Raw genomic sequence first — 16,725 nt, forward strand, 5'->3', positions numbered from 1 at the left:
AACGGTTTTGAGTTGAAAGCTGGGGAAAAACACGCACACTACACAGCAAAAGGCAAAAAGCTGTGAAAACAAGAAAGATAGTCCTTGTAAGGGTTGCATACAGAAAAATAGTAAGCAAGTTTTTTTATTTTTAAAGCTAGAATTATAAAGCGTCTAACATATAATTACTAGATTCATGAGAGAACATTTCAAAACAAAACAGCTCTTTCTAGCCAAAGTTAACAAATTTCCGTCTGTTACCTCTATACCAAGCAAACGTAACAAGAGGTGAGCTCACATCTTTAAAGCAGATTACACTTCTATATCTTGTTTTGTCCTTTCACAAATATTAAAAGTGTGGTTTGAAAATTAAGCAAAGCTTTCTCCCTCGACTGACTTGAGGTGGCTCTCAAACAGTTTCTTTTCTTTTTCCAGTTGTGCTTGCCATGCTACAAAGAAAAGCAGAGGGATCGGATGGAACACGATGTCTTGGTCTCTCATGTAGGTTTTGAGGCGTCGTGTGCGAGTTCCCGGACACCCAGCTCAGCGGGGCCGCTGGGGGGACGCGGACGCAGCTCATCCCATCGCGCTGTGCACCCAGCGCAGGCTCTGCTGCGGCTGAGCACCCCGGGACAAGTCCTGAGGCTGAGCTCCGTGTCTGCACTGCTGCACGTTTGAAAGACATAGAAGGTTGTTCCTTCAGTTCAAAAACATGTTTGAGCATTGACAGGACTATGGCACTTTTCTTTTTTTGCTTTGGAAAATACTGTGCAACATTTCTCCAGCACGACTCCTTGGAAAACTTGCATGAATGTGAAAGGATTAAGGCTTTGAAATTCAAGTAACGGAGATGAAGGGATTTTTAAGAATCTTAGTAGGAGCTCTAGCCTGTTTACTTTTTATTCATAAACTCAGCTCAAAAACCTTGCCAGAAGTAGTGCAGTGGAAGATCCAGCTCACAATAAGGCCAGATGTACCAACCTCCTCCAAGCCCAGAGAGAAGCCTCCTCTGGGGAGGCTGGGCCAGCCCCACTGAGCCCCAACTGCTGCAGACGGGGCAGCTCAGCAAACCCCAGGGATTTGCTGCCTGTTATATCAGAGGAGAAATGACTTTAGCTAAATCGACGTTTCCAATCGCTCCTGTTAGGTCCAAGCCTCGGGATCTCTGTGCCTGTCACTATCTGACCCAGGGACTGGGTGCGGGGGTGCACCCTGAGCTGGGGACACTGGACACAGGGAAAGGGAAAATGCAGAGCCCAGGAGGGTCCAGGACAACCTGACCCCCAGAAGGGACAACCTGCATCCCCACAGCTCCAGGAACAGCCCTTGGCCAGGGCGGCAGCTGCGGGTGGGGGTTCCCCAGACAACCAGAATTCAGCCTGCTCAGGGTGACATCCAAGGTTTACCTGTACGTGAAGAGCATCATTTCGCTTCTTCACACCTTCAGGGAAAAAGGGCTGGCTACAAAAATAACAAACACAGTATGAAATGTACAATAGCCACCATTAACATCATATTTATTGTTATTTAGTTGCTCAGTAAAACATATACAGATATGTACAATATGCATGAATACAGAAGACTGCACTTTACATATTAAAAAAAAAAAAGAAATATAACACTCAATTTCATGAGCTATTGTCACAGTCTTCCAACCAAGCATTTAAGAAATGAATTTAACAAGAACTGAAAAATTAAAAAAAAAAGAAAAAAGAAAAAGAAAAAAGAAAGAAGATTACAGGATTGCCTAACACACAGCAGAGTCAAGTTTTCATATTTTACATGTGCAATTACATTTTTCAGAAGAGTTTGCTATGCAGTACGGATTACCAGTGTTTTGATTTTTTTTTTCTTTTGCATGAACCAAATTTAGTACAAAGAAATAACATCCTTTTGCTTAAGGCTGTTTTAAAGCTGTAATATTCTTGGGTAGTGAATAGTGATAAAGTTATAACTGCTGGAAATCACAGCCTGCAGTTTCATCAGTCGGAATCTATGAGCGGATGGACTGAAACCAACAATTTTAATAGAGAATTTCTAAGAACAAAATTAGACTATTTCCTCCATTAGCCTTAAGCAATAAAGGAGAAACAATTCTATAAAAATGGGTTATGCTCTTATACACCATCCATTGAACAGCTGTGAATCTAGTAGCTGAGAAAACCTTACATTGCAGCTTAACAAAAACAACCAAACTTTAGAAGTTTTGGTTTTGTCTGCGTTTCCCCCCCAGCGTGGTCTCACCACACCCTCCTCCTCCTCCCCAGAGCCTCACAGCCACCCCGCGCTGGGGACAGCGGCCTCGGTGACCACAGACCATCTGGAACAGCCCCTCTGCGACACCTGGGATGTGACTGATGCTCATTCCCGTCCACCCGGGTCACACAATGAAATCCTCACCTCCCGGGTGAACGTCACCGCCACTGAGCAGAAACGAGTGTGACACCTCTCACTGCTGCTCTAGCCACCAAGCTGGAACAGCAGAGTAACCCTAGCAAAAAATGATCCGGAAAAATTCGCAACAGTATTTAATAAATAAGGCCTATTCTTTCCCTTTTCTTGGGCAAAGAGATCTTTTATCACTCCTCCCAATTTAAATGCAGGGAGATTATGTTTCTCAGTTTGCTACTTGTTGAAGACCAAGTGGAGAGTTTAACAAGCACCGAAGGAGTCAGCGAGCTGGGCCAGGTCAGCAATGCCCGGGCTCCCCGTACAGGGCACCTGGAGCTGGGGGGGAACCGAAAACGCGGGGCAAGGCAGGGACAAGTCTCCAAAACAAACAGGAAGGCACATTTTTAGCTGTTGTTCACAATACAAAGCAAATATTGTGCCTGTCTTAATGGCACATTCACCACAGGGCTTTTACTTCTTGGTACAACATCCCCCGTCTGGCTGCCCTGTAGGATGAGCAGGCGCGAGTTTAAGTTATTCTGGCTTTACCAACCATGTGGGGAACTTGCAGCTGATAGAATTTCACGGCTCAGCGACTGGGGCTGCGAGCAGAGCTCAGAGCCCAGTGCAGCTCAGCTCTGCACCGATGGGCGTTTGACCAAGCTGGGCTTGACACTGCCTGTGCCTCAGTTTCCCTCTCCACAAGAGTGCAGCTTACCTCCTGCACAACAGGCTTTTGCCTCCAGCTCTCAAACAAGCTTCGGTTGGAAGTATTGTTGTCCACAAAATCAAATCAGTTCAATTCTTACCATGTAGGGCTAAGCTGATGTTTTATATACGTTAAAAAAAAAAAAAAAAAAAAAAATCAGTGCATTCAATGACAAATTAATGGACAAAATAAGTACAATGAAATTACCACAGGCAACACAAGCTTTGCTTAGGCTCTAGCCTTCTGCATATGCTCTCAGTACCAAATACACGCATGAAGCAATGCTTGTCCCGGTCAGTCAAAAGTCCTGTTCCTGTTCTCATCTTTGGCAAAAAGCAAAGAAACCGTAACAGCGCAGATTGGTCCTGGTGTTGCTAACAGATGCCCTGAGTAGAGCTTGCATCGTGTCCTTTTGCTTGGCTGATAACATAGCTTAAATTAAGCAAGACCGAATGGATAGGAGGTTAGCAAAAGGATTGCACATGACCTTATCATTCAGCAAAACTACATGGACAGTAAGACCCAGAAGAAGCTCAACTATTTTTAACTCCTCATTATCTAACAACGTGTCCTCTCCTGCATGGCCCCATGGGCGCGGCAGTGCCGGGGATGCAGGAGCAGACCCGGCGTTGGCCGCGGCTCCGGCTCCTCACGCCACGCAGCTCGGCCGCTGCAGACACCTCCCTGCCCAGCACAGCCCGACCTCACTGCACGGGGTTCCACTGGCGTTTAAGGAGCAGCTTCCACTTTATCTTTCTATGAGCAAGTGAAAAAGTGAGTCCCTAGTGGATGAGAACAGCTCCAGGGAACAAGCACAACCACAGAGAGTTGACCAGAACAAAGCGGGGTGGGACCACCTGAGCCACGGCATTTCTACCAAAAGGAGTATTTCTCTTTAAACGCGATCTGAAGCGTTCAGTGCGGTGTTCACCAAGAGGTCTCTTCCTGGTAGCACAGGGTGTGTGCACCCCGACCTCAGGAAGCCTGAAAAACCTGATCTCTTGAATGCGGCAGGAAAAACTAAAAACGAAGAAGGAAGCCACCAGGGCTGCACTAGGTACAGGAATGCCGCCAGACCATGAACTCTGCCTAAATTTTCAGCCCTGAGTGCTGAAACACAGTACCGTGTGTCTGGGCATGTGTGTGGCTGGGGTTCCTCCACGGGCAGGAGCTGCTGGGACAGCGGGAGCCGCCGACAGAGCCCACGGCGGCAGCACTGGCCCCCGCAGCTCAGCAGCCCCAAGCGCTTTGCTAGACGGGATTTAAAGTTAAACACATATCAGGATAAACCAGGACTTAAGAAATCACAGGCAAAGAGGCATCTTCCAGAGTAGGGGCTGGCAATTATTATTCTACCAGGAGACAGGTATTTTATGGGGAGGGTGATGTGCTATCGCAGGTGCAGGAGGAGCTCGATGCTGCTGGCAGCTCACACACCTCCCGACGTACCAAATAGCCTTCTGCTCCCAACCAAGCGGGTGTGAGGCGGCTCCACAGCCAACTGCTCCAGGATGGGCAAAAATCCTCATCCTCGTGGCAGCTCCAGCTTCAATACAAAGCAAAACAATATTGACAATCAAGGTTCAAAACCCTTAAATTTATCCAAATTCAAGTCACTGACCAGACCCATAAGAGGAAATCAATCCATGCAGTTAATAAGAGCACATTCAAAGAACATTACCAAACACTGTGAATCTCTGAAGCCACACATGATCGAGAGTGAGGATTTCAGACCACCCTGTGCCACCGGCATTTTAGGCAGAAATTTCCTCTCCATTGGTGTGTACTGAGAACATTACTTCACAATAATTAAAGGCCCAGCACAATCCTCAAAGATAAAATACAAAGCAGTCTTCAAACTCCATCCCTTGAGGAGGGACACATTTTGTGAATTCATGACAGAAGTAATAAATAACCCTAGAGAGGCCGACCTTTATTTCACAGCTCAAACCTAAATCTCCAGTGATGTTATTAAGCTTCAGGGAGCAGAGGAAAGTGAGCTGGCTGGCACGGGGGGGACGGCTCATGCTCCCTGGACACAGAGGACACACAAATAATGGACAGCGTTACGTAAAACCACAGGAGTGTCGGATCATCCTGTCAGTCATGTTTTTATCTGGTTTGCGTCCAACTCTCTTCTCAAATTAGTATTATCTATCATGAGCAGGAAAGTACGGTTTTCCTTTTATTGTGTGCATCTAGTAACACTGTTCTTCAATGCATGGCAAAAACAGGGCCTTGAACAATTTCAGGGGGTCTAGTGGGGGTTCTCCCTGCCCTGACAGATTAGGGAAGGGTGACCCTGGGTGTACATCCCCCTGCTCAGGCTGTCCCCCGACCGCTGTCACCACACCAGGACAGCTGCAGCGGGAGCTGGGGCACTCCACAGGCACAGGATGCTGCATTTCACTTCAATCGATGGCATCTGCCTTCAGCTAAAAATGGGTGAGAAATGGGCAGGGGTGGCAGTGCTGCCTGGCAGGGCTGGGGACAGTGGGCACAGCTGGCACAGACCCAGCCTTAGCCGTGCCGCTGGCTCCCGCACCGGGACACCGCGCCACAGGACGGACACACCGGCGCTGCGCAGTGGCGCGGGGGGATGTTCTTCTCCAGCAGTGAAGTGGGAGCTGTGGGAGCATCACCAGGACCAGGACGTAAACTTCCCGTTAGACTTACTCAGAAAAACTTCTCTGTACCTTCCCTGGCTGGGTCTGCACCAGCCCATTGGTGACAGAGCTCTGGGCATCAGTGCGGCAAACACAGGAACCAGCATCGTCGCCTTGCAGAGGGAGGTGGAGAGCAAACAAGGCTGAACATTATTAGCAACAGAACATCATTTTCTCAGGAAAAGGCAGGCTCGTCACCTGAATATTCAACAGAGCATTAACTGTTTGGTTTGTATGTGACTGGCAAAAGCTGGGTGTCAATATAATATATAATATAATGATGACCATTTCACTTTAACCGGTGTTTATTCCTGAACTGTTGTTCTTCAGGATCACCATTGTAATAAGCACTGAACAAAGCAAAACAAAAATAAAGAAAAACAAAGCAAATGAAGAAGAAAAGGAGGAGGAGGAGGATCTTTGTCTTATTTTGACATACGTGACTTGGACATACGCTGAGATGAAAAAGGAAAAGGCCTCATCTACAAATGTATGCCAAGGTTACAGAATAATGGGAAAAAGTGGTCTAGCAGGAAAATCTTAAGCAAAAGTGTGCTAACTGCAGAAGGGTTAACACTGGTAACATACTGTGGCAGAAGATTAAAAAAAAGTTGAGGTTTACTTTAAATTAACCCTTTCCAGTCCGTATGCCACTAAGCAGGTACCAACCTAGAAAAATAGTCCACCTAGCAGTAGCGGCCCTTTGAAATTAAAAAGAGAAAAAAAATAATTTCTTTTGTTCAAGTCAGGGCAGCCACAAAAGTCCCAAATCTGTTGGAGATGTCCGAGTGCAGGGACCTCCACGTCGGCACCGCAGTCCGGCCCTTCGCCTCGCCCACGTCGTCCGTGCAGTGCACCGAGAGGCATTGCAGGTGGCTGCCCGTCTGCGCCGCGGCCGACGTCTTGCTCGGGGGAAGGTCGTGGGCTGGAAACGGTGCACAGAGAGAGCGTTAGGAGAGCCATGCAACGCCACCCCGCCACCTCACGCAGCCGCGGCCCCGCAATGCTGCACCTGCCTCTGCCACCGGCACCGGCTCCCGCACCGCGGCATCCCCGCTGTCCCCGGCGCAGCTCCCACTCCCACCCGAGCTGCTCTGCACAGTTCTCCATCGGGCCAGAAAACCACCACAAATACTCTCTTTCACGTGCGCTTGTTTTAAACCAGCAATCCGTTTGAACACTGGGGACGGGTACGTGATGGATGATGTGTGTCCTGCGCTGCAGCACAACTGGGATTCTTCACTTCTCGTGGACCCTTCACTATTTGAAATCAATACTGAAACTTCTCCACGCAGGAAACCTGTCCCCAACCATCCATGTCCTCTGGGTCGTTCCCATCGTTAGTCTCGTACAGGCACAGGCCTCCCTGTTCACCTCTTTACAGATTACCACAATAACATTTTTTCTTTTCATTTCTTAATTTTGGGACTTCGTATGATCTTTAACCACCACTAGTTTCTGTTAAGCACAGAAATGCAAAAGTTTAACTGAAACATCCTAAATTATGTCCCAGGCCTTATTCCTCTGGATTTTACAGTTGCTGTGAAGAGCAGCTAAAATTTTTCTTTCCGAAGTATACTACCATGTACACATGACTCGTTCCCACTGTCACTCCATTATTTTTCCTTGATTCAATTCTTAAAGCTTTCGAGTAATCTTCTCTGTTGCAAATACATTTTTCACAGAACCCCCCCCCGGAGCAGCTGCACCCCCAGAGCTGCCCAGGAGGGGCCTCAGCCCCTGCCCCGGGCAGAGGGCTTTCTGTGGGATAAAAACAGCTAGTGAAGAGAGGAACAGTGCAAGGCAAGACAAAGAAGCCAACAACATCTCGACAGGCAGCCTGCATTTCCGCTGCTCCACCATTTCGCTCATATTCCCCCAGAGCACAGACCCAGAGCAGATGTAACGCCTGACAGACCCCAAGCTCCCACCGTGCGGGGCTGAGGGTGATGCTGCAGCGTGCCGAAGATGCTAAAAAATGGCTGTGAATGTTTCACCTCCTCAAGACTTTTCTTCACATCATCTTTCTGATGTTCCACAAAGCCCAGCAGTGCAGGTTTGCCACACTTCATGGGGCAAGTTGTATTTGTTTCACTTAACCAGCTGCTACACCAGATACAAAGCAGGAACTGAACAGCTTGTTACACAACCACAGTGGTATTAAAAAATAATCTTCAACTAGTCTGGAAGTCACTTATTTAAACTGGAAAATTATTTTAATCCTTGATTATAGGATGTCAGAGATGCTCATATTCAAATCAGTATCATAACACCACACAGAGAAGCTAATTAGAACCCGGGGACATGACGCTATAAAGGATGGGAGCAGGCACGGGGCTGCAGAGCCGCGCTGCTGCCTGCTCAGCCGTGCGCTGCCTTAGTGCAACCATGTGCAAATTCCACACAAAGCTCCGTCACACACCTCAGCCCAGCACAGCCCGCTCCGGCTCCGCGTTTCTATATGACACCCTCGCTCGCCGCTCAAACAAAGAACCCAACATCAGCAGGTCACAGGTACTCGCGTCCCCTGGAATTGGCACTGGGTTGTTTTAGTCAGTTTAGTCAGAGTTCACCACATAACACACAAACGCATGTTTTCAGCTTCTGCTCCAGCGCTGGAACTTCTACCCATCTTTTTATATACAAAATGTTTAAAACTCAAATGGGATTGCATATAACTGAGAACAAGAAACTTCCTTTTTATTTGTGTTTTTTCACATCCCTTCCAAGGCACGCAGTGCCCAGTATTTTTTATTCTTAGGTCTCCCTGACTGTACAGGACATGCTGGTCTCAGCACAGGAAAAGCCAGCGCCTTGCGATTAGTCTTTGTGACAGCAGCGTTATTCCTCTCCCGCACAGAAAGAGGAAAGAGTCCCACTGCTGAGCTGCTGCTGCGAGGGGCCCGGGGTCTCTGGGGGTCTCGGTGTTTCTGCAGGGACCATCCACTGCTGGGCTGCCGGCACCAGTGGAGCACAGCGCAGCACAACCCCAGAGCGGGACCAGCACCCAGCCGGGGCTGGAGCTCACTGCATCGGCCCTGCAGGCACCACCGGCACCAGAACAGACCTGGTCCACAGCCAACCACAACCGAGGAAGCTCATACACCACAAGCATCTAAAGAATAAAAAAAAAATCTGTCTTATTTACTTGTATTATTTCTAAAAATGTTTTCTGTGAGTAAAACTCATTAGCGAACTACTGATGAAGGAATCAAGGCAAAATCTGTCTCACAGTGATGAACAGGATTCGAGGAAAACCCAAGCAAACAAGGTGACCTGATCCTAAGTTTGCGAAGTTAATGCTGATCGCCACTGTCCACACCAACCCAGCTCAACACCGCTGCGGGGGAGCTCGTGCTTTCTCAGTCTGTTGTTAAAGTGCACAGAACGTGATGCATTCAAATCCAAAGCAGAAAGAGGATGAGAGCTTGCCGCAAGGCTTGCATTGACACAAGTGTTCTCAAAACCAACCTGGAGGGAAATATGCAGTGCAATTAATTTTCTTCCAATATTTCTGCCTTGACAAAGCTATGATGCTTTTCTGAAAAAACCCGTTGTATCAAACACTTGAGCTGATTCTCTTGATGAGAATTATGTTCTTAAGGACCAGATACTGCCTGATGCTTGTCCAAAACAGTCACACTCTTTCCCCAGGCTTCCTCGCTGTCTCTCTGCCTCCTTCAAACCTCCTGCAGCTCACAGTCCTGAGGGGTATTGTTAGTAGAGGCTGCTGGGACTCAGCAGGTTAAAATGAGTCAGGTAACGCAAGATGGTGTCATCACATCATTGCCTCACAGTTGCCAAGTTTCAGATAAATCACTGTCAGTCATGAAGCACACCTAATTGAAAGCAAGGAAATTTCAGACAAGTTATGCTCAAACGGCACAACTGCCTCTATTAGCAACTACTGCAAGAAAGTTTTAAATGTTATTAATAAAAGCAATACCCTTGTAATAAGAGCCATTCTCCATACCCAAGATCTCAAGATGGTCTGGCTGAAGCCCTCCTCTCCAAACCAAAGGACGTAACACAACAGAACCTGGGACAGACGCAAGTAAACTACCCCGTTTGCAGGACAGTGTGTGCTGCTTGTTGAAGTGCAGATAAAACATCCCACGAAAGCACACGGTGTGTTCACGTGGATGGCATGAAACTGAAAGCAAAGCAACCTAAGACAAAAAGGAGTCTGAAAACGAAGGTGTCCTCACTCCCAATCTGTGCCCAATGCATGTCCGGGCCATGGCAGCCTCCGCGACTCTGCATGCGATGGTGGGTGCCCGGTCCCTGCAGAGCAAACCCAGCACAGCAGCACCTCCTCAACACCCACCAGGGGAAGCCGTGGTGGTCCCAAAAGCCAGTTACTGCACAGATCGAGCTTACATTTCCAGCACTGCAAGCTATTTCTTCCTTTTACCTTGATTATAGTGGCACATCCTATCATTATCCTGCCCGGAGCAGCAACCCACAGTCTGGATTTCAGAGGAAGATAAAGATGAGGAAAACCCAGCGCTGTGTGTCCCAGCCAACTGTGCAAAATTGCTCACAGCAGAGAAAATTCCTGCAATAATCGCTGAATGCCCTGGAAGTTAACATGAGGTTTGATTAATATTATTAGCTCAGCTTGCGCACAGGCACTTCCAAGAGCCAGCCACAACATCTGGAAGAGCTGGGTGGCTATGGCAAAGAAATATTTGCAAACACTCATTGGAACATGAAAGTGAATTAAGTCCAGCCATTTTCACAGTCCTTACGTGTTTGTGTTCAGCCAGTATTCCAACAAGTTTGTTTATTGAAGTTCAAACTGTATGTTTTAGGTAAATATTTCCAAGTATTTTCTGAATAGTTTGCTAAGATTCGTCAGTTACAACAACATACAAAAGCAATGGTAAGAATGGTATATCAAGCAGTTGGGACACAAACGCCAGGCTGCTCTCCTTTGCAGAGGCAGATGTGTACACAGACAGCTTCACACTCCCTAAAGACTGGAAAAGCTTTTTTTAAACAATAATATTAAAGTTTGCTTTTAGGTAAAAGCTCTACATGAAGCTTTTGAACAGGCTTTACCCACAGGAACACATTTCCATCTCTAAGTCCCAACCAAACCGGCCGACAGGCAGTGGCACACTCACCCAGCCCGGACCCTCTGCTTTGTTCTGCTCTACTTTGCGCAGGCACGCACGCCTCCAGAAGAAAAAGGGTTGGTTTGGTTGCTTACACTGTGCTAGTGGCAGCGTGGTTACCAACACGGGAGCCTCGGCACCCGCCGGCAGCCCGCAGCCAGGACACCGGGACAAGACAAGTTCTGCTCTGCCAAAAAACTGAGTACACACACCACGGACTCCTTTGCACGTCAGCCCAGGAATTGCATTTCTCACCAGTGAGACTGGATCCTGACTCTCTCAGTCCTGCAAACACCGTGAAGACACTTTCATTCCCTCCAGCTTCCTTCTCACTCCCTCGTTTTCCTCAGCCCACGTTAAGCTGCTATGCACGGCAAAGCCTCTTGCCTCATGTAGCACCTTCACACGCATTCTTTAAAAATGAACGTGTTCTCTTAACTGGGACAACCCCACCAAACACTACGCAAACCCAGATGTGCCCCAATTTTCAGATAAACTAATCCCATTACAAATGAGTTCACTTGCAATACAAGAATGTGTTACACGCATTGTCTGGGGAGAGAGAGTAATTGGGGGAGGGCTGGTGTGTAGTCAAGGCAACTGTGGATGCTACACAGAGGCACCCGGAGTTTCTGCTGCTCTTCAGGTGCTGCTCACACCATTCCTCTCATTTTTGCCAAAACCACCACCAAATGGAACAGGAGGCAGCGGCAAGGAGCGAGAGCACAGTCACAGTCTGGTAGGGGTCTGGTTGGGAATGGGTTCCACTCCACATTTCAGCTTTCCCGTGAGATTGAAGTGACACGCAGGAGGTGAAGATCCCTGGAACGGCTCCTGGCCCCAGGGCTCGTCCCTTACACTCCGTCACCCGCTGTGACAACGGCCCGGCCGCCCGCGCTGCCCAGGCCCGGCCGCCCGGCCCCGCCGCCGCCCTCGATGGCCAGCCGAGCGTGAAGCCCCTGCATCGCCACTCATCTCCTTAAGGCTGAATCAGATTTGGCCAAAACCACTACATTCCCTTATCAGAGATCTGTTTCCCCTCCACCATCTGATAACCGCTCTTAAAGGATGCATTAATAGGCTTCTGCTCACTCTGCGCCCGTTAAGCAGAGGCCGAGCTACCATAAGAGGGAATAGATTTGAGTAATGATCTCTTATGAGGCAGCAAACCTACATATAGTGTTTAAAATTATTCCCTTAGGACAAGATGTTTTTCACCAAATCTCCCACATGACAGTTTGACATATTGGTTCAGGCACATAGCTCTGCATTTGTACACACCACAGAATCATCTTTTTCAGTTTTCAAGAAAAATAAGGTCTGAAAACATTCCGTGTTTCCCTGCACACTGGACCTAGTCTCCACAGATTAATTTACTCCTAAAATTGTATTTTTTAAACACAACTAGTTCATTTACATTGATGAACAAATAAACCATCTCCTCCCTTACCGAGGCACCACTGACTAAATCCTGGACAAAGGCATTTTCTTGACCCAGGAGTAAAAGTAAATCTGTGTTTTGCATTTGCTTATAAACACAGACATGGCACCAGCTTTTTCCCCAGGACTTGCACCACTTCCAGTGTTCGTCACCTCTGGCAGCCTGTGCCTCGCTGGGGACTGGGTCTGTCTCTTCTGCTGTGAATGTCTCGGATGAAGCCGTCCCTGGCCTTGGACCCTGCAGCTCTGAGCACTCTGCTGGCGCTCCCTCTGCCCCATCTGCACCATTACTGAAACCTTCCTTTAACTCGGATTTTACTTATTTTGTGCAACTCACACATTTTCTAAAGCCCACTAAATGTTTAAAGGTGCTACGCTCATCAATATCAACAAAATCAAAGGAAAAGTCAGAAGTGTTTGTGGTTGTGAACAGTTGATGCCAAGGGCTCAATAAGCACAGCCAAAATGGGGAGCAGGCGATTCTCCTCTTTGCTGCCCAGGAGTGCTGTGCAGAGACACCCCAACTCAGGGGTATCAGCCACATCTCACTCATTAACATTTCCAGCAGTCATTTGGCTTGGTCAGCCCACAGATTTATTGCCAAGTGCTGAACCGCACTGTGAAAGCCTTTCTCCCAAAGGAGGGAACGCTCTTTAGTCAAAAGCACGTGTACAGCACTGAGCACTGTCCCACACCACCAATATATCCACAAACCAGGACTGAAGCACTTGACTTTGCCGCGTATAGAACAGACACCGCTCAACTGAAGGCACGGGAAGGAAAGGCACAGCCATCCCTGCTTGCTCAGTTGCGGAGCACAGCCTGTTTACCTTAATGGTGAGAGCTGCCCACTCCTCCATCAGCTCTGGCAACATCCTTAGATCCTCTTCCTCCACAGACAGCATGATTAATTGGAGGCGTCTGCGACTCTAAAGGGAGCATGTATCAGCCCATGCTGCAAAGATGTTTATTTTGCTTTCAGTGGTCTCAGAGCTGGGATGGAGCTCCATCGGCGCTTGCTGCTTGCTCAGAATTTAGATAACAGGAGACACAGAGTGCTTGCTGTGAATACATATTTTTCTTTTTTCTCCCCGACCTCTTTTCACGCTCCTGTTTTCATCACCAGGAGCGATGGAAGGATGCGCATGCCACGACAGGGAGGCTGCCCCAACCCACGGCAGCGTTACGGGTTTGTTGTTACGGCTGTAGGGCTCCAGCGACTGCAGCGTCCTACCCCACAGCTCCAGCAGCGAGCCAGGGCAGATATCCCCTGGGGACAAGCCCAGACTGTTAGCCACACGCTGGTGTCTGAAGAAGCTGGTGAAGACACCGTTAAGAAGGAAAAATGCAAACCCTATCAGCAAAAGAGGCAGCAGTCATCTTACACATAGCGTGACCTTGAAGATGCAGGATAAACAATGTGGGGATGAGCTGAACGACGGTGCCATTCTAAAAAACATGTTCCCTCTGCCCTGCCAGGAGGAGACAAGAAAGGGGGCACGCACGGTTCCCCACTTCGCTGCCCAGCAGGAGAGCAACACGCAGCCATGGCCTCACAGGAAAGTGTAAAACTGCCTATGCTGAATTATTTCTCTGGAAGTTACTGTTAAATTCCTGCTTTCCAACTCTGTGACTCTCTGAGAAGCAGCATAGGCCCCGTGTCCGAGAGGGAACGCCAGAAGCTCCATCCCTTGGGACAGCACCCGCTCCTGTACCCTGTCAGACAGCCACGGGGACAACAGACTGTTTTTAACTCACATCCTTCCTCTCTTCTGGCTACCTCCAGTTCCTCTTTTCAGTTATCACATTAACTCTCACACTGGCTTTACTGCAAAACATGCAAACCGCCGGGACGAGTTCTGCCTGCTCCTCCTGCGAAGAGGCTGATGTCGCGGTTTTGGTTCTCACAAAATAAAAGACCACCCTTGCAAAGCGGGTCCCGTCGCAACTACAGCACTGCAGGGCTGCTTTCTGCCGGCTGGACCTGCTTTCCCCGCTGGGCAAACCATGGCTCGTGTCCAACAGCCACGGAAAGATCGACTACCGACCACCAAACTTCCAACCGTGGTCTAAGCTGACCCAGCCCAAGGGCACGGCTCTGAACCGCCAGTCGGGCTCCCCAGTGCCATCACCAACACTGTGCACGGTATGAGAAGCTACAACTCTACCCAACTGAGGAAAACTGGCTTTAAAAATCAAACCAAACCAACTGCCACCAACAATCAAACTGTTTCTGGATGCTTTCAAGAGAAAACAAATGGGAGTCCAGCACTTGCAACCCATCCCAGCGCAGCCAACTCAACGCTCCCAAAGCCCACAAACTGCCATCCTAGAACAGTGGAGCCTCTGAGAGCTCCAAGCCATTTTTTGGGGCCTGTCCTCCTCCCTCCACAAAAAAAAGAGCACTGCTGCTCATCTCCAAAGGAGTCAACTGCCTAAACCCCACGCCTCCGCTCCATCGAATGTCCACTGGGTCCTTGGCCTGGGACAAACGGCTCCTCCCAGTGCTGTCCCCAGGGCTGTGGCCACCTCAGCCATGTCCACCTCAGCCATGTCCACCTCAGCCATGTCCACCTCAGCCATGTCCCTGCCTCTGCATCCAGCACGTAACGTGGAAAAGAGAACTCAGCAGTAGGAGTGAATATTGGCTGACTGATCCCATGTTTTCTCTGCTGGTGGCGTACATCACTCGCACTAACTAAACGCTTTGAGCCTATTTTCATTGAAGGTAACAACCCACACATCCATGATGAGTAAGGAAACGCTGGGTTTTGCACCCAATACTTTTAAATTTACTTTGTATGCACGCAAATTATCACATGGCAGCTTTACGCACAACTCTAGCCCATGTGAAATCCATCTCTCAACAGCCAAAACGCGTGAGCAAATAAAAGGTTTTTTATAAAATCCAAAGTGGAATTTTCTGCCAGCACAGAAGTCATATTAAATTGTTCAATACACCCTCATTTAACTAAAACCAGTTCCTGGACACTATCTAGTATCATTTCAGGACAGGCCAAAATTGAAAAAAGACACTACTTAAATGTTCTGCATTAAATTGCCGCCTTGACATGTAACAAGGGCCTAAGCCAACTATGGGTGACAAACGTCTGCCATCCCCACAGACCTGTGCTCACCCATGGGCGCTGCACTGGTGGCCACCACTGGTCCCCACTGCCGAGCTCAGACAGTGTCCCAGGCTATTGGCTTTATCGATCCCCAGGCTGGTTTTGCCCATTATATGATGGATTTAATGCACGTTAAATACTGAGAAATGGTTCAAGCTGGTCCAAGCTTTGCTCTGCCACTGCACCATCACCACCGGCTTCACTCTTCACCAGCGGATGATGCCCGAAAGAGCAATATTTACCCATCAATTCATTCTATAACCCATTGCATCATTCTGCTAAGTTTTGCGGCAGCTTGTTTCTTCTTGAGGACACACAGGTCAGAAGTACCAGTATCACCTTCAGCCTAACAGGAGTTCCAATGCACAGAGCAGGCCTCCAAAAATAGCACGAAAATGCCCACTCACACTGGCAAGGAAAGTGGGTGTATCATGGGGCTTGTAAAGGCAATGAATAGATGGTGATTATGCACTGAGCGCAAAAGAGGAGGGAGCATGTAAATTCCAGCTTTCTCTCGTCAGATTTGTGCAAGAGCTTCTACATAATTGCTGGGGAAAAAATAGAGATGACAACAATAAGTAGGATATTTATGCCCTGCATATTATAGATGGAAATCTCTATTTTCCTTAAATGAAGTGAAAACAGAATGAAAGAAGATTCCCTTCAAAGAACTTTGTTTGTGGTCGCTCAGTTTCAGGATGCAAATTAAATGAGTACTTGTTAGCCAAGTGTAAAAAAAAAGGCAATTTGTCTCTCAAATATTACCGGCCTCTTGTAAGGTGAAGGCTTGGATACAGCTGGACAAAGAGTTTTATGGGTCTAGTCGCCTTGTTCCCAAAGAAATCAACAGGAGCCATGTCCTCATGTCCCAAATCCAGACGCGCACCCAGCTTGAGTGCCAGGGCTGGGGACCAAGGGACCTCCGGCTGCTGTCCCTGTCCCCTCCCCAGCTCTGCCGGTGGCTCCTGGAGGTGCCTCTGCCCCATCTACAGCTCCTGGGTACCAGAGACCTTCGTACAGAACTGCCCCGGGCAAAGCCAGACCCTCCCAGGGCCACACACATCCCAGGCTCTCGCACACCAAGAAATGGTGATCGTGTACATTAATGCTCACGGTTAAACCCCACGAGTTCAAGGATATCCGTGCAAATATAACTGGAGTTCGCCAAAGGCTAAGAGTAAGCGAGAAAAAACGGCATCTAGGATCTTCAGCTCTTTAATCTCATTTATTTATAGCATTGCCTTGAAATACATCTCATTCCTCTTCAGGACACCTCCAACTGCAGTTTGGTG

At 48.3% G+C, this 16,725-nt stretch overlaps 1 protein-coding gene across 2 annotated transcripts in view; it reads right to left on the reverse strand.

Moving 5' to 3' along the window:
• MN1 (MN1 proto-oncogene, transcriptional regulator) overlaps positions 1 to 16,725 on the reverse strand; it is a 91,937-nt gene that overhangs the window by 53,598 nt on the left and 21,614 nt on the right. The window contains exon 2 of one of the 2 annotated variants that reach the window (XM_082065892.1): positions 1,471 to 6,670. The exons of the other annotated variant lie outside the window; for it this stretch is intronic. Coding sequence (XP_081922018.1) covers positions 6,486 to 6,670 — 185 coding nt within the window. The 3' untranslated portion in view covers positions 1,471 to 6,485. Of the gene's footprint in view, positions 1 to 1,470; positions 6,671 to 16,725 lie in introns of those variants that run through there. 2 annotated transcript variants of the gene reach the window in all.

The sequence above is a fragment of the Streptopelia decaocto genome (genome assembly GCF_964273445.1).
Source record: "Streptopelia decaocto genome assembly, chromosome: 15".
NCBI classification, from domain to species: domain Eukaryota; kingdom Metazoa; phylum Chordata; class Aves; order Columbiformes; family Columbidae; genus Streptopelia; species Streptopelia decaocto.